Source organism: Rhineura floridana, chromosome 4 (assembly GCF_030035675.1).
Source record: "Rhineura floridana isolate rRhiFlo1 chromosome 4, rRhiFlo1.hap2, whole genome shotgun sequence".
Classification (NCBI taxonomy): Eukaryota; Metazoa; Chordata; class Lepidosauria; order Squamata; family Rhineuridae; genus Rhineura; species Rhineura floridana.
Window position 1 is genome coordinate 205,153,844 of NC_084483.1, and position 21,790 is coordinate 205,175,633.

Genomic DNA, 21,790 nt, shown 5'->3' on the forward strand with positions numbered 1-21,790 from the left:
AAAGTTCTTCTCCCTCTCTCATAATACTAGAACTCGTGGACATTCCAAGAAGCTGAATGTTGGAAGATTCAGGACAGACAAAAGGAAGTACTTCTTTACTCAGCGCATAGTTAAACTATGGAATTTGCTCCCACAAGATGCAGTAATGGCCACCAGCTTGGATGGCTTTAAAAGAAGATTAGACAAATTCATGGAGGACAGGGCTATCAATGGCTACTAGCCATGATGGCTGTGCTCTGCCACCCTAGTCAGAGGCAGCATGCTTCTGAAAACCAGTTGCCGGAAGCCTCAGGAGGGGAGAGTGTTCTTGCACTCGGGTCCTGCTTGCGGGCTTCCCCAGGCACCTGGTTGGCCACTGTGAGAACAGGATGCTGGACTAGATGGGCCACTGGCCTGATCCAGCAGGCTCTTCTTATGTTCTTATGTCCTTATGCCCACTTTGCCTCCCCTCTTCTGTCTTGAGCTTTGTCTTACCTCGGGCGTGGGGATCCTGTAGCCCTCCCTCCATATGCTGGTGGACTACAGCTCCCATCATCCCTGGGTGGAGCTGATGGGAATTGGAGTCCAACAGTACCTGGAGGACACCAGGCCCATGGAGTGCCACAGGTTCCCCACCCTTGGTGTCTTTCACACCCCAGTGAACGCTTGCTCAAATCCTGGTCTGGACTAAGGTTGTGGCTGCAGGGGATCTTGAGGGGGTGCAAGAGTCCCTCTTAGGATCATGGGAATCACCTCTGGGCCAGTATTTTCTACTCTGACTGACAATAGCTCTCCAGGGTGTTTGGTTTTTTTTAACTGGGGATGGTTGGAGACACTGCCTCCACATTACAGCCCTGATGAAGTGTGCAACCTGTCGGCCCTCCTGAACGCCATTTAAAAAATAGATTATCAACTGTTGGCACAATCTTGTAATGAAGTTCACTCGGAGTTCAGTTCCGTCTGAGCTGATTCCCGAAAGCCTGGTTACGTCGCCAAAACAGAACCCCACTGAACGTGGAGGGGGGCTTTCGCTATTCCTTGATATTGCTCATGTCAGTAATGTTGTGCTCTTGCAGCCAACGGGACAGCAATAATGCGTGCACAAGCACACACACACTCCCTCGCAGGACTCCGCAGGGTAGTTTTGTCCCTCACCTCCCGTGTTTATTTTACGGCTCTCCAGAGACAAATGGCTTTGGTACTGCTTATGGAGAATGTCTTGAATTGGCCGGCTTCTCTTCTCTTTTCTTGGCTGATGTTGCAAACTCTTCCTGTCCTAGTCTCCCAGTATCTAGAAGTAAACATGCACACACCAGATTCATTTCAGAAAGCTGAATTGCACGGGCCTACATGCTTTCTCTTTAATCACTCAGTGGGAAGAAATATTTCCTTCAGACTCTCTGTCTCTTGACATGCTGCGTTCAGGATCTTTGTTCCCAGGAAATAACTGGTCGCTTTAATGCTCGTGTGATGTGCAGGAAAAACAGATTCAGCTCATTCTTTTCGGGTGAAGTCCTATGCTCACTCAAGGGGAGTTTCTTCTGAGGAAGCATGCGTAAGAGTTGGTGGTTAATTACATCTATATTGTCTGTCGGGGATAGGGATAGCAGCCCCAGCCAGCATAGCTCACGGCCAGGGATAATGGGAGTTGTAGTCCAGCAATGTGTGGGGGGCCACAGGGTTGAATGTGGTATGTGGTCGTTCTGTGGCATCACTACATCCATCCACTCATTCATAATAGTTTTTATATACCTAGCCAGTCACTGTGCTCTGCAAGGGAGGTCATCAGGAGGTGTTTTCGGACTTTTGGTGTTGTTGCAGCGACACTTTGGAATTCCCTCCCCTTAAATATTAGACAGGCACTTTATCTGTTGTCTTTTCGGCGTCTACTGAAGACCTTCCTCTTTCAACAAGCCTTTTAAGTAGAGACCTTATCCCAGTCTGCGTCTGTGTTAGAATTGTTTTTGTAAGATGTTTTTAAAAAGATTTGTTTTTAAGATGTTTTTAAAGATGTTTTGTTTCATAGATGTATTTAGTGTTTTATCACCTGTTTGCTGCACTGGATTCTCTTGGGAGGAAAGGCAAGTTATAAATTCAATAATAATAATAATAATACCACCCTCTCTCAAAAGTATCAGGACGGTATACAGCAACATAAAATCATTTAAAAGCAATACAAAACAATAATTAAAATAACAGGCTACTCAAGAGACATCTTAAATAGCTGCATAGGCCTGTCAGCATGAAAAGGTCTTCAAGAGATGCTTGAAAGTCAAAAGCGAGGATGCCTGCTGAATCTCTGCTGGAAAAGTGTTCCACAGCATGGGACCTGCGACACTAAATGCCCGACTTCTGGTTGAGGCCAGTCAGGCCTCTATAACATGGGGGATAACTAGCAGCTCTCCTCTGGATGATCTCAATGATCGGACTGAGATATAAGGGCTCAGACAGTCCTTAAGGTGCCCTGGACCCCAGTTGTTCAGAGCTGTGTGTATCAACACAAGAGCCTTGAACCTAGCCCAGCATTGCTGCAAAATGGCAAAGTAATATCAAGCAAAGTTTTATAAGCCAGCTCGTGGAGGTCTATTGGTGAGCCTTCCTGGCCCTTGGAGGTACTGCTGTGATGTCATAGAATGCCCACAAATATTCTAAAACTGAGGGGGGAAAGGAACAGTCTTGAGGAACATAGGGAACTGCCATTATATTGAACCGGGTCATTGGTCCACCTGGTCCAGTAGGCTCTCTGTACTCTGGCAGTACATTTCCCAAGTGTCAAGCCTTGATATTGGAGATCCTTCTCACGACAAGTGGGAGATGCCAGGGACTGCATCTGTCTGGTTCTGCACCCAAAGTGTTTGTCCCGCTGTGCAGGGAATGACTAGAATACCAGTGCTAGATTAATGCTGGAACCCAGTGACATCATCCCAAGAAGCTGAATGTTGGAAGATTCAGGACAGACAAAAGGGAGTCCTCCATGCAGCTCATAGTTAAAGTACAGAGTTGGCTCCCACAAGAGGCAGTGATGGCCACCAATTTGGAAAGCTTTAAAAGAGACTTAGACAGATTCATGGAGCATAAGGTCTACCAGCGGCCGGTAGTCACCATAACTATGTTCTCCCTCCACTGTCGAAGGCAGTATACCTCTCAATCCCAGCCGCAGGGAATCACAAGTGGGGAGAGGACTATTGCACTCAGGTCCTGCTTTGCAGGCCTTCCGTAGATTGGCCACCGTGAGAACAAGATGCTGGACTGTGATGGGCCTTTGGCCTGATCTAGCAGCCTGGCTTTTCTTAAGATTGGTCTGACTGACAATAAAATGGCGTAGCAGGTACGGGAGACGTTTGTTGGGTGCCAAGCCGCTTGTGAGACAGTAAAGCTGTGGGACACAGGGAGCAAGAATCAGGAAGATGGGAGGAACTCACAAGAGGCCTTGTGGGTCAAGGGGATTTGTGCTGTTGATGGGATGTGGTGCAGAAAGGTAAAGAAAACTCTGCTTTGTTCCTCCACTCCAAAGGATCACCCGGACCTTTGGCTGCAAGTCACCAGTATCTGCAGAGCTGCAGTAACTCCCCAAAGCCCCTAGGGGCAGTGTGGGCTTGATGTCTAAAAATACATGGCTGATAGTTCTTGAGCAGGGAGGCATGTGGCTTTGTGTTCATTTTAGATGGGTAGATCCCCTTTTCCTTCTCTGCGAGGTGCTGCAGAAACATTGTGGTTCAGGTTCCAGCCATGCCCTTATCCAGGATGCTCCATTCCTCCTCTCTCCCAGTGTTCAGTTTTTCCCTCTCAACCAGCTATCAGCTTTTTATGGCCACTGAGCATGCTCAGTCCTCACTGGACTGTTTTGGGGGCATCCCTCCCTTTGGATTTTTTCCCTCTTAACTTTCTTGCACTTCCACAAACTTTGGGGTTGACCCCGAGCTTGCTAATGCCTCACTCATGTTTGGGGATGTGTGTTGTTTTGCCTACATTTAAGGATCCGGAATTGCTGTTCATATAAAGGATGGCTAGCAGCCTGGCATTGCTCGGGAATCCTAAGAAATCAAAACATCAGTGAAATTTTGAAATCGATGGTTAAAATCAGCACAGTTTTGAAAGCTTCAGTTTGCCATTTTGATTCAAAGTGGCATCCAGTTGTGCCCAAACATACAGCAGATGAAAACCTGTCTCTTTGTCCTCAGGGACCATCATGCCAAATTTGGTTGTGATATCTTAAGAGGTGTCCAAATGCATAGGGAACCACTTTCCAAAAATAGATAGTATGCAACACAAGTTTCAGATATTGCAGATGTTTAAACCACCAACACAGTACTACAACCTGAGATATTCAAATTTTGATCTCTGCCTAAGAACCTATTGACCTCATTGCCCAGTGCTATGTCAATTCAAATATTTAAAAGTATAGCCAAAGGAAAAGAAGAGCAAATCCCTTCATTTTCATTGCTTTTGGCTAACTCTGTTCCGCCAACCTTTCTGCATACAATTATTCTTCCAGACCCGTTATCATCTTCATTAAAAGGGTTTGTAAAGCATGCAAAGCGGCTCAGCTTATGCAAACTAAGCAATTTCACTGACTTGCTTAATGAGGCACCGAGTACCAGAAGCCCTTCAGCATTACATTTGTCGGCCCTGCCTGTACAAGCATGTACAGTTAAAAAAAATTTGAACCCTCAGATTTGCAAGCTCTGCCAATTCAGTTAGCACACATTCTCATCCCTTGTTTGGTATGGTGAAAATCAGATGGTATACGATCAAGAGATGCTAGAGAGCAAGAAACGCAGATTTTTCTCCTCACCAACCATGAGGACTAGAATTTTGATACTTAACAAAATGTCTCTCCTCTGTTTTCTGAACCACTGCTTGTCATTTGAAAATGATAGGTGTCCATCCTCATTTTTTTTCCTTGGGCCCCAACCAAAACCCCGTGATCTTAAAAAAAAATTCCTCTCAACCTCTTCCAGCTTGCATAGCACATATATTCCTAACCATGCCTATTTATATTATTTCCTTTTATCCTGTCTTTCCTTTACTCGCGGGGCTTGCAAATCAGTCAAAATGCAACAATAAAATCCAATTAAAAATTAACAAATCCAGTACACCAGAGCCACAACAAAACCAAATCAAGTTTTGCTTTTTAATATGTTTTAAACCTTCCTTTTAAAAAAATATTTTAAAGATTTTTTTAAAAAAATGTTTTTAAAGCTGTTTTGTTTTAATATATTTTAAAGTCTGTTTTTATGATGTTTTAAAGTGGTTTTAGTGCTTTTGTTTGCCACCCTGGGCTCCTACTGGGAGGAAGAGTGGGATATAAATCAAATAATAAATAAATAAGTTTCAGTAAACCAATAAAAAAAAATGAAGGGAGCATCAACTTCAGAAGGCTTGCATGAAACTGCAAGTCTTAAGCAGCCTTCAGAAGGCTAGAAGTGAGGAATGTTGCTGAATCTCCTTTGGGAGTTTTTTGCAGCTTCATCCAGGGGAAGCAGCAAAGAAGGCCCTGCTCTTCCACATTGCGGAAGGCACCTGGTACAGAGTTGGCATTTTGAACATTCTCCACCCAGGGCGCAAAGGCCCTGGGGCTTCCTGTGTGGCGAAATGGTCTTTGAGACATTTAAGCACGAAAAAAGAGAATTGAAATCCAAAGGCATGCTTACGCTTGCTCAAGGTGTCACTCAGTCTCTTACACGAGGTCTTGAGCAATATTGCACACTGTCTTCCACCAGCTCCTGTGGAGCAATTTGCATTGCTGCATCCCTGGCTGGACATCTTCCACAGGGGCATCTTTGGACGTAGCCCAATAAATGTTCCATGGAGCATGTTCACATGTTCATTGAGAAGATATCAAGACCCACTAACCTCCATGAAACCAAAAGCATCTGGTCTGTCTTGAAAGCATGGCAAGGGGTTCGCTTGCAACTCAAACCCTGTTAATTTATCTAATCCAGGAGTGGGAAACTTTGGCCCTCCAGATGTTGCTGAACGATAACTTCCGTCAGCCCCAAGCAAGCATGGCCAATGGGCAGAGGTGATGGGTTGTCATTCAGCGATACCTGGAGGGCCAAAGCTTCCCCACACCTGCTGTAATAGTTGAATTAATGTTTTTCTTCCAGTAATCTTTTATTAAACCACAATAAGCCCACATGGGAACGCCTTCCTTGGAGGAGAATGAAGCGGATGGATATAGAGAGGTGGTTCAAACCTAGGAATCAGAGTGCATCCTGATGACTTGGGGCAAGGCTGTCTCCTCCCTCTAGACAGAGCACACTGAGAAACTGCAGAGTTTCTGACTTTGAAAATATATATACATATATTTAATTTTGACTGGTGTGGTCTGTCTCCCCCCCCCCCCCGCCCTTCTCGTTTGAACGAGCGAAAGCTTGACTTGCCAGTCTTCGTGTGGTGTCTGTGCCGGAGAGTAGCCGGAAAAGCTGATAAGGCTCCCAGGACAGAACTCTTTGTCCTTATCTCGGCAGAGCACATGGGCTGCTGAGAGTGCATCCTTTTCCTGTCCTTGGGATCGGGAGACGTAAACTGACCATCTCCTGACAGCTGGAACTTCAAACGGGGGGGAGCGTAACGTCTGCGGGGGCAGGAGACCTCCCCCCCAGCCCACCCCTGCACGACTTCAGAGGCGAAAGTGGGTCACTCCTTGTTTTAGGAAGCAATGAAGAGGTGGGGAGGGGTGGTTGCTTTTGTTTTTGTGTTTTTTGATCATACCAAACTTTTTTTCTGATAACGGCCAGACCGGTCAAAAACTTTGCGCCTGTATATTTTCGTTGAAACCAGTGTAAATTCAAGATGCCTTGCTGCAGTTTGTTTGTTTGAGTTGTTTCCCAGAAGGGAAAGTTAACAAAATTGGGGGAGGTGGGAGGAGAACAGGGTTTTTTTTCTTTCTTTCTTCAGGTCAGATTGTATTTAAATGAGACCCTGAGAAAGGGAGTGTGGTTTCTTGGCAGAGGTTTGACTGCCAGGGTCATTTCTGGGTACACATTCACAGCTCAGAGGAAGGAGTTGTTCCGAACAAATGTGCCCAGGCAATGACACCCTATCCATAGGGCAGGGTGTCCTTGGTGCTGAACCTCTGAAGCTGCGTTATGTTGCACCAGAACATTCCCCCAGTTGGTGTGCTGTAGTCTATTCCAGTCTTAGCCAACCTGGCGCCCTCCAGATGTTTTGTACGGCGGCTTCTACCAGCCAGCACAGCATGAGTCGTAGTCCAAAACATTTGGAGGGCGCCAGTTTGGCCAGACAAATCCAAGGAGGATAAGACTTATCAGTGGCCACGATAGCTATGCTGTGCCTCCATTGTTGGAGATAGTGCACCTTTGCTTGCCAGTTGTTGGGAGCAGAGCTTGGAAAAGTTACTGTTTTCAACTACAACTCACATGAGCCCAATCCAGTGGCCATGCTGGCTGGGGCTGATGGGAGTTGTAGTTCAAAAAAGTAACTTTTCCAAGCTGTGGTTGGGAGTCATAGGAGGGAAGTGCTCTTGTGCTCAGGCCCTGACTGAAGGCTTCCCATTGGGGCATCTGGTTGGGCACCTTGAGAACAGGATGCTGGACTAGATCATAGAATCATCAAATCATAGAATAGTAGAGTTGGAAGGGGCCTGTGAGGCCATCCAGTCCACCCCCCTGCTCAACGCAGGGTTCCAAATCCAAGCATTCCCGACAGATAGCTGTCCAGCTGCCTCTTGAAGGCCTCCCGTGTCGGAGAGCCCACTACCTCTCTAGGTCATTGGTTCCATTGTGGTATGGCTCTAACAGGAAGTTCTTCCTGATGTCCAGATGGGCCATTGGGGATCTTCTTATGTGTTTGCATACACCTCTGCAGGAGATAAGAGCATCAAACAAGTGGTGAAAAGAGAACAACTTTCAAAGGGAGGTTGACCTGCTGTAGACTTTCTCTTTTGTCTGTGAAGGAAAAATTCCGGGCATCTTCTCATCTTTAACCAGGCTGACCTTTCAACTTCAGGTTACAAATTCAGCAGAATAGTATAGCAAAGGTTTTCCTGGAGAGTACCACGTTAGTTTGAGAGGGTTGCATATGTGAATGCTCTCTCATGTTGAAAGCACCTGGTTGGCCGCTGTGAGAACAGGATGCTGGACTAGATGGGCCACTGGCCTGATCCAGCAGGCTCTTCTTATGTTCTTATGTTCTCCCTGCTCATAGAAAGATAGCATGTCAGAGAGACCAGGTGTCACCTGCCTTGTCCCTGACACACTTCTCTTCTGTGGCCAGGTAGTGTTCTCTCCACCCCATGAGAGGGCACTGAAACATTCAGCAGTAATCCCCACCACCACCAACTGAAGTGGTGCAGTCCAAGAAACACCTTACCCACCTGCTTGGTGATTTTCTGCAGTTTCCTACTAACAAAGTTACACCTGCAGTCAGATTGTCAATTTCCTGTGTTATTGCAAGAAGCCAGCCAAGGTAGCCAGTGACTGTTTCGTGCTACCTGGAAACTGCTTTGCTTAAGACAGCCTTTCCCAACCCGCTCCCCTCTAACTGTTTTGGACTACAACTCCCATCAGCCCCAGCCAGCACAGCTTTTCCTTTTCCTGCTGGATATGCCGGGGATTAAATGAGAAAAGCAGCATGCCCAGTGAGTAAAATCAGCACAGCTTGGCATAGCATCCCTTGCCCACAAGGGAGAGGCGTCTGGGTGTGAGCTGTCGTCTCGCAGGATCAGAGTTCAAAAGTTGCCCAGGGATGACATCGCCCTTGCAGAGGCGAGCGTCCCATGAGAACTACATGTCCCAGCATGCCCTTCTGTTTTGATCAAGGGCAGTCAGCTTGGCTCAGATTTCCTATGCATTTTGTTGGAACCTGCTGGCTCCCCTACTGAGACACGTCTCCATGCAAACACAGTTCCAAGAGCTGCAACTTCCTCTTGGCAAGAGATGCCTGTGGTGCCCTTTTGCTGGGGGGGGGAGATTCTGTGGGTTTGCCTACCTCCCCTTTTGAAGTTACAATTTGAGAACAGAATGTTATAGCTTAAGGTGCTTGTTGTTCTTGCAGCCACTTAAGTCTGTCCTATAACATTGATCTACAATCTCACGGGCCATCCAGTGGAATTGATTGGCAGACAGTTCAGGGCAGAGAGAAGAAAGTACTTCACACAACGCTTGAGTGACTTAAGGTGGTTCACTGCCACCAAATGAGGCGGTGACGAGTGGCTGAGTCTGCGGTGGGCAGAAGGTAGATCCATATCTACTGGCATAGATCGGCAGTGATTTCTGACTCCCATTTGTTTACCGAAAGCAGTGACAAAGTGGCAGAGTTTGCCCATCACAGTAAACCCATTGTTAATGGCTTGTTTTATTTATTTATTTATTAAATTTCTATGCTGCCCTTTCCCCCAGAAGGAGCCCAGGGCAGCAAACAAAAACACTAAAAACCACTCTAAAACATCTGAAAAACAAAAGATTTTGAAACATATTAAAACAAAGCATCTTTTAAAACATATTAAAATTAAGCATCTTTAAAAACGTATTTTTAAAAAGCATTAAAAACATCTAAAAAAAGTAATTCCAACACAGATGCACACTGGGGTGAGGTCTCTACTTAAAAGGCTTTTTGAAAGAGGAAGGTCTTCGGTTAGGCATCAAAAAGATAACAGAGATGGGGCCTGTCTAATCTTGAAGGAGAGGGAATTCCAATGGGTTGGTGCCAGTACACTAAAGGTCTGCTTCCGATGTGCAGAACTGACCTCCTCATAAGACGGTATCTGCAGGAGGCCCTCACCTGCAGAGCAAGTGATCGACTGGGAATATAAGGGGTAAGAAGTTCTTTTAGGTATCCTAGTCCTAAGCTGCGAAGGGCTTTGTACACCAAAACCAGAACCTTGAACTTGGCCTGGTATTGTTGTGAATGCAGAGGAGGCACCTGCTTCAGTCTTCTTTCCTAGCTATTAGGAGCAGCAAACCATGACACTTGGGTTTATGGTTATGTCCAAACTCGGGATTGCGGTTTGTTTCGCTCCAAAACCCACCCACCCACTCCCCGTGATGTTAAGCCAAAGCTTGTGGTTGACTTACCAGGCATGGTATTGTTTGTAGCAAGCGCTAAGCCAGAGATGGGCAACTTGTGGCCCTCCATATATTTGTTGGACTATACCTCCCACCAGCCTCAGCTGGCATGGCCAATCATCAGGAGCTTTGGAAGCTGTAACCCAGCAACAGCGGAAGGGCTGCAGGTTCCCCACCCCTGAGCAAAGCCAAGGTTTGTGGTAGAGGGGCATAGGCAATGTGGGTTTTGCATTTGGCGCGAAAATTGGGGGAAGGCTCCTCAACAGTGTGAGCAATAAAGAAAACTAGTATAGAAGCTTTCTCTCCAGCGTTCGAGATTCCTCTGTGCAGTCATATATTAATAATTTGTGGTTTGTTTCACTCCGTATACATATATATAGGGGAGTGGATTCAAATACACCTTTCCCATCACGTAATCTGAAATGAAATCTTTCTAGGAAAGCTTTTGGACCAGGAGCCAGCAAGCTTTTTAACTGAATTGTGTCCAACTATTAGAGGATGTTTTCCTCAAGTTGTTTTTAATGGCTGCTTTTTTCTGTTAATTCCATTTTTAGCGGTCGCATTGCTATGTTATCATTGTTTTAATTTAGCCACTATGAGCTTTGTTGAAGAAAAGGTGGAACAGAAGTATTTTCAAAGGAGCCTAAAGCCAATATGGTGCCCTCCACAGGTGTTGGGCTATAGCTCCCAGCGAGTACATCTGCGGGACGCTAGGCAAAATTCTTGATCAGGAGTTCCTCAGGTTTCTGAGATTTCACTCAGTATTGCCCACACATTAAAGCAGCTTTCCCCAATCCAATGTGCTTCATAGAATCGTAGAGTTGGAAGGGGCCTGTGAGGCCATCAAGTCCAACCCCCTGCTCATTGCAGGAATCCAAATCAAAGCATTCCTGACAGATGGCTGTCCAGCCTCCTCTTGAATGCCTCCACTGTCGGAGAGCCCACTACCTCTCTAGGTAATTGGTTCCATTGTCGTATGGCTCTAACAGTTAGGAAGTTTTTCCTGATGTCCAGTCGAAATCTGGCTTCCTGCAACTTGAGCCCATTATTCTGTGTCCTGCACTCTGGGACGATCGAGAAGAGATCCTGGCCCTCCTCTATGTGATTTTTGAGAGGAGATTTACTAAGACATTTCACAGGAGCCATAAGTTTAGGTGGGCACACTGGTGCCCACAGTGGCCATGTTGGTGACCCCTGATTAAGAGTAATTTGGACCAGAAATTCCAGAGTTGGAAATGTTGACGTGGAGAGTGCTGTTAGAAGGAATTCGGGCTACCACTCATTACGTTAGTTACTACCAGACAGCGTCTGTGCCACAGACACAACCTGAAAGGCCCTTCCAGGTTTCTTGGGTTTCAAGTTCTTTGCTCCCTTAAACTTGTCGCTCTTTGCAGCTGAACTTCCTTTGACATCAGGTTGCAAAATGAAGAATCTGCTGCTGATGCTGCTGTATTTACAGGCAAGGTACTGACTGCATGGCAGCCTCTAGGGTGTTCTCGTAAATGCTGCCTCTCCTTGTTTCAATATTGCTGCAAAACAGGAAACTCCTCTTGCTGCTTCTACCTTCGGATGGGATTGATTGGGTTGTATGGAGTTTATTCATTTATACTCCCTCCTGACAACAAATGTGCTTATTCTGTTTTATTTTGTTAAGCCAGGTTTGTTCTTCTTAAGTGGACCTTCCTTTTAATATTTTTTTTTTTAAAAACCATCTTTTGGCACCCACGAAAAGATGCCGCTTAAAAGATAACGATTCTTGATTTTGTTTGTTTGCCAAAAAAATAAATGATTTAATTTGAACGTGTTCCTTTCTCCAACTGCCCCCCTCCCTCAGGTCCTCCCAGAATGATGATACAAACTAAAGTTCCCATAGTTGCCAGTGATTCCCAGTTTCAAAAGCCGCGTGGTTTCCTCATCTCTTAGAAACCAAGCCCTTCGCTTGTTGACACAGCTTCCTCCTATAATCTGTGCTGGAATCCTTTTCCGTCTTCAGGGTTTTTCCAGTCTTGTCATGGCATCATTTTTTCCGACGGGCTTATCTCAACCATCTACTTCAACACCCTGTTCTCAATCCTCACCGTACGGCTAGCCTTTTAGTGCCTTTTTTTTTTTACTTTTACTTTTAATTCTGATTTTCCTCACTGCCCACCCCATTTTCTTGACTCTTCATTCTTTCCATCCTATTCTTCATTTGTTACTTGGCCCACCCTTTCGGATAGAGCAGGCCATAAATCATAACACACTGCCGCCCTATTTGAACCTGTGAGGCACTGCTTGCGAAGCCCAGGAGAGGCTGTGACACCTCTCATAAAGTAGTTTGCTTGTCTTGCTAGCAGGCAGGCCAGAGGGAAGGGATCCTATAGTCATGTGCAGAGGGCCCTCTCACCACTGAGCCACCATTGCTAGCCCTTGTGCAGCTGAGACTTCGGAATCACTCTTCCAGACAGATTCTTTCTTTACTTACTTACTTTTAACCATGCATAGCCGAATTCTTTTCTTATGGTGTCTGTCTCTCTTTACACTCACACACACACACACACACATATACACACATACCTCTAATCTTCCCACCCACTGCACCCCTTTTTTTTCTTTCTACTGATCAGAATTCTTTGAGATGCATTTCTTAAGTTAATTGTAAGTACTCTTGCAAATACGTTTTCAATTGCATTGGAAAAATCCACCGTTCCAGTGAAAATCCATGAAAAGGAAGAGTTTCTCAAATCTGGGGTGTTTCTCCAGTTCTTAGAAATCTGTTTGCCCAGATTTTTTTTTTTAAAAAAACAATCTGTTCTCCCCACGCCCCAAATTCACTCAAGCTGAAACCCCATCTATGCTGAAAGCGTTGAGAGCAACGATCCAGCCAAAATCAAGCATCTTTCCTTTCCTTTCACTACAATGGGAGAGATTTTAAGCATGCTCCCATTGGAAAAAAAGAGTCCTAAAAGAGCTTATCTTTGGTAGGATTATGTTTTGATACTTGTGAATTGTGGTTTATGAATTACGGTGGACACGATCCAACCAAAGTTGAATACTTTGTTGCGGAGGCTTTTATCGGTACCGTTGCACACAGGTTACTCATCCTGTTGGGGAAGAGCACCGGTGGTTTTTTCAGGCATTCAGTCATGCTTTGACTTGATCAGTTTGGCTTTTGGTTGCCATCTGTCCCGCTCATGCCTCTACGTATTTGCCGTTAAGGCAGTCGATTCCAGATGGCCAGCATATCATGAATTAAAAAAAAAAAAAAACACCTTAAGTTTCTTGTAAGCGAAATTGCCTATCTACAAAAGAGGGTTCCTGCTTTCAGGCCAGTCTCCACTGGGGCTGGGCAATTCTGCCACATCGCTGCCATTAAGTATAATTGGGTCACATTCACTCACTCTCCATGCCGAGACACAGCCGGATTACCTACCCTCAGAGGCCCAGAACAATGACTCACGCAGAAACACACCGGATGGGCTCCTTAGAACAGGCTGCCTAGGGGAGGTTGTGGAACTTTTCATTTTTGGAAATGTTGTAAATGATTATTTATCTGAAATCCTCATAGATGAGCAATCCCAGGGCAGGGAACAATGAAATAATTTCAGAGCACAGTATTCAATGGGTTTTGTATGTTTTTTATTGTACATTTTTTTTCTCTTTGATATTTTGTTATGCTTTATGTTTTCAAATATTTGTAAGTCATATGAAACAGCTATTATTGTATCAATAATAAGAATATTCCATAATATAGGAACATGAACAGATCATAAATTAGCTTAACAACCAGTTTAGCAAACAGTATCACAGAACCAGGTTTTAACCCTAATGCCCTGCAAATGCCTGGCTGAAGTGATGTTATTTCTGTGGCAGTGAATCCTCTGGCAGTGATTGGCTGAGCTTGCCCTGATGTCACAGAAGCAGATCATGCAGAAGGTCTCTGGCTGCCAATGCCTGAAGCTGCTCTAATACTAGAGACAGGCAGGAAAGCTGAAAGACCTACGAAGAAAGCCTGGGCATAAGAAATCAGGAGTTGAGTGTGGGGCGGAAAAAATAGCAGGCCAAGAAAGGGCAAAGGGATTAAGACTTGAACAGTGACTTGCCCAGAAGAATGTGGTGGAGGAGGAAGGGATGGCCAAAGGGAGGAGTCTGAGGAATGGTGTCAAAGTGGGAGAGACAATATTAATTTGTTGGTTTATATTACCGCTTCATATTTCAACGGAAATCTCTAAGCAGTTTAAAAATCCGAACAAAAAGGAATCTAGAGTGGGATTCAGCACCAGTCCTACTCAGAGTAGACCCATTGAAGTTTATAGACACGGCTACCTTACATTCATTCATTTCAGTGGGTCTGGTCTGAGTAGGACTTAACGTAAAGGCAGCCCATAAGAAATACAATACAGATTCCACATTCAAAACTGAACAGTACTGCTACCAGGACTGGTAATACTACTAATAATACCATATTTTAAGCAACAGAATTAAGTAAGTAATTCTAAACGACTACATAAGTTAAACAATGCTTCTGAAAACCAGTTGCTGGAAGCCTCAGGAGGGGAGAATGTTCTTGCACTCGGGTCCTGCTTGCCGGCACCTGGTTGGCCACTGTGAGAACAGGATGCTGGACTAGATGGGCCACTGGCCTGACCCATCAGGCTCTTCTTATGTTCTTAATTTATTTAAGTTAAAACTTAAATAGAGTCGGAAGCTACAGAGATGTGGGATAGCAGCAACCATCCAAATATGTAGCTGCTAGGGTTGCCAGGTTCTTGGCCTGAGACTGACCCTGTATCTTTAGGAGAGAAAGTCAGCCAAGTACAGGTGTTCTTGCAACCCGGTAATGGGAAAAACCACAAGGTGGAACTCCTCCCTCCACAACTTTTAAAGTTACAGAAGACTTCTTGGTTGCCAGGCCCAGCCTCCAAGAGGTCTTCTGTGTCTTTAAAAGTTGTGCAGGGGGAAGGGAGAATTCCACCTTGTGGTTTTTCCCATTACAGCGTTGCAAGCGCACCTGCACTTGGCTGGCTTTCTCTTCTCCTAAAGATACAGGGTCAGTCTCAGGCCACGGACCTGGCAACCCTAGCAGCTGCAGATGTGTAGTCTGCCTAGGCTAATGTAGGACAGGGTGTACGCGCTCTTTTCTCATATTTATTTATTAAGTAGATTTATATCCCGCCCTTCCTCCCAGTAGGAGCCTAGGGCGGCAAAGAAACATACTAAAAACACTCTAAAACATAAACACAGACTTTAAAACAAGCCATCTTTAAAAACACATTAAAACAAAACATCTTTGAAAAGCAATCCCAACTCGGACACAGACTGGGCTTATCTGCAGACTGCAGATTATTATATATTAGAATGCTTTTGGTTTTGTCTTTAAAAGGCACGAGTTCGCATACTAACTAAACACAGGGTGGTGGTATTCAATCTTAGTCCTACTCAGAGTCGAACCATTAAAGTTAATAGACATGGCTAACATGGGTTCATTCATTTCAGTGGGTCTAGTCTGAGTAGGACTCAGTTGAAGGCAACCCACAGGTTGGAAATGTTTACTAAGCGAAATTCCAAAATCAAAGAGCACCCAAAGTACTACAGTCTACCTGATCATAGCAAATAAAGTTCAACATTAGCTACATCACGTTTAAGTTCCCCAAAATCTTAACAGAGGGTCCCCATGTGACATAAAAACTACATCAAGAAATGACAATTCCATCTCACTGCATATAGGTAGTCAGTTTTGCTAAATTGGTTTCAGGACCACAGTTTCTGACACCACTCTGGAATGGAAGTATATCCTGTTTCCATTTAGTGTTTGCCATTTAAAAGCATATCGCTTGTTGTTTGTAAATTCAATATTTCAATACAAACTGCTTGGCAACATAAAGTGATAACTTCACAATTTAATCAAATTACACACCCAGTAATACGGTCAATATATCTGATTGCATCTGTTCAATAATTCTTAATATATGGGCCATCCCAGCAAATCAGTCTAAAACCTATCCTGTACCTTGACCATTTTGAACAACTCTTTTCTATATAGATCTTTTGTATCTTGCCAGGAGTCAGATATCATCGATGCAGAATCTCCAGTGGCTTTCTTTTCATATCCATGCAGAGGTCAGTTGCTGAAGCGAACCATCAAAATAGATTTCCAGTTTGCATCAAGGAACTGAGTCCCCCAAATCTTTTCCCACCTTGCCTGAAATTGGTTTCCCCCCCCCCTCCAATTCTGCCGTTTAGAGTTCAGAGCACCTGGCAGGAAGCTGAAAATCTTTGGCCTGTTGGGTTGCTTCCAACTCAGCAAATGTTGGTGCTTCAGGAACATTTGGAAATCAGCAGGGAGGGGTAATGCCAGATAGGTAAACCTGGAGCATAGTTTTGCCTTTCAAGTTGGCTGAGGTAGTAGTACTCATCTGGGAGACAGGGGCCCATATCCTTACCTCCATGTCACATCAAAGAGTGTGTGTGTGCATGCTGTGGACATCAGCAGTCTCCTGGCCACTCAGAAGCTGTCCACTGTTGGAGGCAGTGCACACCAGTTGCTGGGAATTGCAGGTCCTGATTGCAGGCTTCCTGTTAGGGCATCTGGTTGGCTACTGTGAGAATGGGATGATGGAACTGAGGGGCCTGTGGCCTGATCCAGCAGGGATTTTCTTACGATACGCCCTTCATCACTGCTGCAAGCGCCTAGAAGCAGAATCACTGGGAATCCCCCTCAATATCAGGACCCCTCAGTTATGATGAGCATGGTCTTCGTATGCAGCTCCTCCTCCAGGTCCGGCTGAGTGGGACGTGTGACAAAATGTCACAGCATGGATCTGTCCACTGTCGGAGACAGTAAGCCTCTGAATACCAGCTGCTGGGAATCACAGGTGGGAAAGAGCACTGTTGCGCTCAGGTCCTCTCTGCGGGCTTCCCATGGGCATCTAGTCAGCCATTGTGAGGACAGAGGGGAGGACTAGATGGGCCTTTGGCCTCATCCAGCAGGGCTCTTCTTGGGTTCTTACTTGAACTTCCTTGGTGCTGAAGCAGCCACTACCTCACCTCCAGCGCCCACCCAAAGGGCGTGGGGGACCTTCTTCCCTTTGGTCGCCATTTGGCAACAGCAGCAGCAAAGTGCTTCCTGCCTTAGGTCACCAGCAGCATCAGCCAATTTGAAATCTGGCAGCCCTCTTTGGAACGGCCACCGCTGCTCCTGCCTGCAGCCCGGTTTCCATGTGGCTCCCTCGGGGAGTCCTTCAAGCGAGGCAGTTGGGAGCGTTCCTGGCACCTCCTCGTCTTTTTCCAGATGATTAATGGTCCTCCATCAGTGCCCCCAAAACTGAATGTGTGAGTTTGTTTTTGGCCCTGACACTGCCTTTACCTGTCTCCATGCTCCGCTGGCTCCATGTTCAGCGGCCCGTGGTTATTAAAATTCCTATCGATACAGGAGCTGCTGGCTGGCGTCCCTCTTTTCCAGGCATGTTGGGTTTGTCTGAACTCCACTGTTCCAGCCACAGCCAGGCCTGCATGCGGGTCTAACGTTGGCTGAAAGGGAATTAAAAGCTTTGCGTTTCTGCTTAAAACTTCGCTCCCTGTATCTCCTTGAGCCACACTCGGTTAACAGTAATGAATGTGTGTCTGGGGGAAAGATAGTTTAAAACTGCCTCTCCTTTTGCACAGGTTGCGTAGCTGTGGTAGAGCGAGCCTTGGTGGGAGTAGTTGGTTGAGGCTGGCAAAAGGAGGTGGGCGGAAACATTTATCTTCCTGTGAAGTGCGGCGTCGGAACGGTTGTGCAGTTGGATGGAAAAGGTGGGGGCAGGCCTGGGGAGAAGGAACGTTTGCCTTAAGAACATCAGAAGAGCCCCATAGCTTGATCAGGCCAGTGGCCCATCTAGTGCAGCTTCCTGCTCTCACAGTGGTCAACCAGATGTCCTAAAGGGAAGCTTGCAAGCAAGACCTGAGCACAGCAACATTCTCCCCTCCTGCAGTAGTTTGTTAGATTTATATCCCACCCTTTCTCCCAATAGGAGCCCAGGGTGGCAATATGTATTCAGAAACATATTGCCTCCAGCCGTTGAACATGGTCATCCTGGGCCTTCTCCTCCATGAATTTGTCTAATCTTTTAAAGCCATCCAAGCTGGTGGCCATCACTGTCTCTTCTCCCCCACCCCTCGTGCCTTTTGACACCATCTTAGTGTCGCCATCCCAGGAGGTACATCCCAGAATTTCTGCTTCTCCACTGTATATTAGTTCCTTTCAAACTGAAATAAAAACAACCCGCATTTAAGCTTAGCAAAAGCAAAACTAGACATTGCCAAATATAATTACAAAAGCAGTCAATTTGCAGAGTGTGATCCGGCTGGATTTGAGCCCATTTAGCCCAGTTGATTTTAGTGGGAGAGAGCAAAACAAGTGGCTTAATTCTCTTCCACTGAAACCGATGGAGCTGAATAGTGCTTCACTTATGCTGGATCATGCCCCACAAAATGCAACCGGTGATTGGGCAAGAAGGCTTTCAAGGTTTGTGCCACACTGTGCACTCCTTGCTAGCTCAATGCAAATTCTAGAGTTGAAAGGGACCGTTGGGTCATCTAGTCCAACCCCTGCCCAGTGCAGGAATCTTGGCAACTGCAACAGCCCTTGACAGATGGCTGTCTAGCCTCTGTTTCCATACCTTCAGGGAAGGAATGTTCATCACCTGCTGAGACAATCTGTTCCGCTGCTGAACAGCTCTTTCTACTAGGAAGTATCTGGCAAAATCACCTTCCTTGCAATTTCCAGTTGGTTTTTGTCTGGCCAATCTTCCGCATGGAAGCCCTTCAGATAATTGGAGATATTCTCAGATCATGTCATCACCCCCACCCCACCCTGCTTATTCCTCTGTCAAATATAGTTTTGTGCTGTCTTTGAGTTCACAGACTTTTCTCATTTTTTTTACAAATTCATGTCTCACAGGCATACAGCGCATGGTTAGGGGATTAGTGTATTAATAAGGGAGAATATACAGATGTGCTTGATTCACTGCAGAGCAAAAGGCAGCTTCCTGCTACCCCCCCACTCCAAAGACTAAGGCCAGTGGAACAAAAATAAAATTGCACCTAACAGATTCCAGGAGTGTTTCTGGGGGCACTTGAAAATCTCTGGGCTATGTTCTCTCTTCTAAAAAAAATATTAAAAAGTTGAGCTTTGCAGTCTTCCAGCCCTTGGGTTAGTCTGTGCCCAGTGCTTAGCCCTATTTGTTTAAAAGTCTGTTCCAGCCTTTGCCAACATGGTGCCCTCCAAATGGTTCGGACTACAGCACCTGTCAGCCCAGGCTGTGCTAGCTGGGTCTGATGGGATCTGTAGTCCAAAACATCTGGACAGGTTGGCAAAGTCTGGGTTATACTATTACTTCTTGTTGTTGTTATGTGCCTTCAAGTCGACTTATGGCGACCCTACGAATCAGTGACCTCCAAGAGCATCTGTCATGAACCACCCTGTTCAGATCTTGTACGTTCAGGTCTGTGGCTTCCTTTATGGAATCAATTCACCTCTTGTTTGGCCTTCCTCTTTTTCTACTCCCTTCTGTTTTTCCAAGCATTATTGTCTTTTCTAGCAAATCATGTCTTCTCATGATGTGTCCAAACTATGATAACCTCAGTTTCATCATTTTAGCTTCTAGTGATAGTTCTGGTTTAATTTGTTCTAACACCCAATTATTTGTCTTTTTTGCAGTCCATGGTATGTGCAAAGCTCTCCTCCAGCATCACATTTCAAATGAGTTGCTTTTTCTCTTGTCCGCCTTTTTCACTGTCCAACTTTCACATTCATACATAGAGATCGGGAATACCATGGTCCGAATGATCCTGACTTTAGTGTTCAGGGATACATCTTTGCATTTGAGGACCTCTTCTAGTTCTCTCATAGCTGCCCTCCCCAGTCCTAGCCTTCTTCTAATTTCTTGACCACTGTCTCCATTTCGGTTAATGACTGTGCCAAGGTATTGATAATCCTACCAGCCTGCAAAACTGGCAGTGCGTCAGGCAGAGTGGGGCCCGCCAACCATGTATCGACAACTCCTAACTGCTGCCTTCCAACACAGGCAGCAACAGCCGGAGATTTATCAGGCCTTGAGAGGAGTCCACCACACCTGACTTGCCGGGTTGCATTCAGCTTGGCAAGTCACAAGTCATGCGGAGCTGTCTTGTTTCACGTCAGAATTCCTGCCTGAAACCTTGGAGAACTCCTGCCACTCAGTGTCGACAGTACTGTGCTAGACGGACCAATGGTCTGACTCAGTATACAGCAGCTTCCTAGGTTCCAAATAAATGTGTTTAGGGGAAGGGCCGTAGCTCAGTGTTAGAGCCTCTGCTTTGCATGCGGACGGTCCCAGGTTCAGTCCTCAATGGCATCTCCAGGTAGGGCTGGGAGAGACTCCCTGTATGAAACTCTGCAAAGCTGCTGCCAGTAAGTGTAGGCAATACGTTCATCATCAAAGACCCTCCTCCGAGTTCCTACTCATAGGGAAGCTCAGAGGATGGCAACGCGGAAAAGGGCCTTTTCTGTGGTGGCCCCCGAACTGTGGAATGATCTCCCAGAGGAAATACGCCTGGCGCCATCGTTAATATCTTTTCGGCGCCAGGTTAAAACTTTTCTTTTCACCCAGGCTTTTTAATTAATTATGTTTAGTATACGCTGACATTGTTTTAATTTTTAATAATTTTTAACTTTTTTATATGTTTTATATTGATACATGTCTTGTACTTTGCTATTTCTTGTCTTGTGAACCGCCCAGAGAGCTTCGGCTATGGGGCGGTCTATAAGCTTAATGAAATAAATAAATAATACTGAGTTAAGTAGGCCAATGGTTTGACTCAGCAGAAGGTCGATTCTTCTGTGCCTTTTTGGGCGTTGGCTGCATCTCAGCGGTAGAGCAATGGTCTGGCTTGGTATATTAGGCAGTGTAAAGCAGAAAATGCCAAGGATAACAAACTTAAATAAACTATGTAATCTCTATATACACAATATCAGATATCCAGAATGCCCATAAATATACTAACAAAATTTATTACATAAAAATGGAGTTCGACCTTACAACTTAAAAAAAGAAAAAACAGGATTATGCAAGTCCAAACAGATAATAGTAAAAAAAAAATCTATTGCAAAGACTGAAACATATAAATTCTTAGACTGAACATATATCAATTTGATATAAGCGCAACATATGAAAAACCATGTAAAAATCTAAACAGAAAGGAAATTTCTGTGCCCCACGTAAAATGTTCTTAGGATTCTCCAGTCATATTCTTTAAATGGCTAAAATGTCACCTGGGATGTTCTTAACTTGCTGTAGTGCAGATCTCTGAATAAATAAAAATGCCAAACGTGTTTCTGCTCATACGCTTTCTTCGGTGGCCTGTTTTGTTATATAGCCTCTAGGGATGCGCTAGAATTCCTCCCAATTTGGATTTGTTACAGAATTTTCCAATAATTCGCTTACTCTCAATTGCTGAGAATCAGATTTTAACGAAGCTAATTACTAGAGCTATTTTTGTAAACAGACTTTTTTTTAAAAAATCCACCTCTAAGCCGTCAGTTGTAAGAGTGATATCGATATTTCCTTTTAAAATATCAATATTAATATCGATATTTTTTCTGAGCAAAACAACCAAAAACACGGATTGGTAAAAGCAGTGGCTACTGGATACAGAACGGATGTGAATCAATGCCAGCCTGTTAGGTCAACGGCCAGCGGATCCCATCCCTAATCATACTTTATGCCGGAGTTTGTCTTACGCAAAATTGAAAATATTTTCTTTCTGTAAATATAAAAAGA

General features: G+C 45.1%; 1 protein-coding gene across 2 annotated transcripts in view; it reads left to right on the forward strand.

Moving 5' to 3' along the window:
• The window catches only part of PINX1 (PIN2 (TERF1) interacting telomerase inhibitor 1), a 63,002-nt gene that overhangs the window by 38,766 nt on the left and 2,446 nt on the right, over nt 1-21,790 (forward strand). The window contains exon 7 of one of the 2 annotated variants that reach the window (XM_061625812.1): nt 16,052-16,109. The exons of the other annotated variant lie outside the window; for it this stretch is intronic. Coding sequence (XP_061481796.1) covers nt 16,052-16,109 — 58 coding nt within the window. The remainder of the gene's footprint in view (nt 1-16,051; nt 16,110-21,790) is intronic. 2 annotated transcript variants of the gene reach the window in all.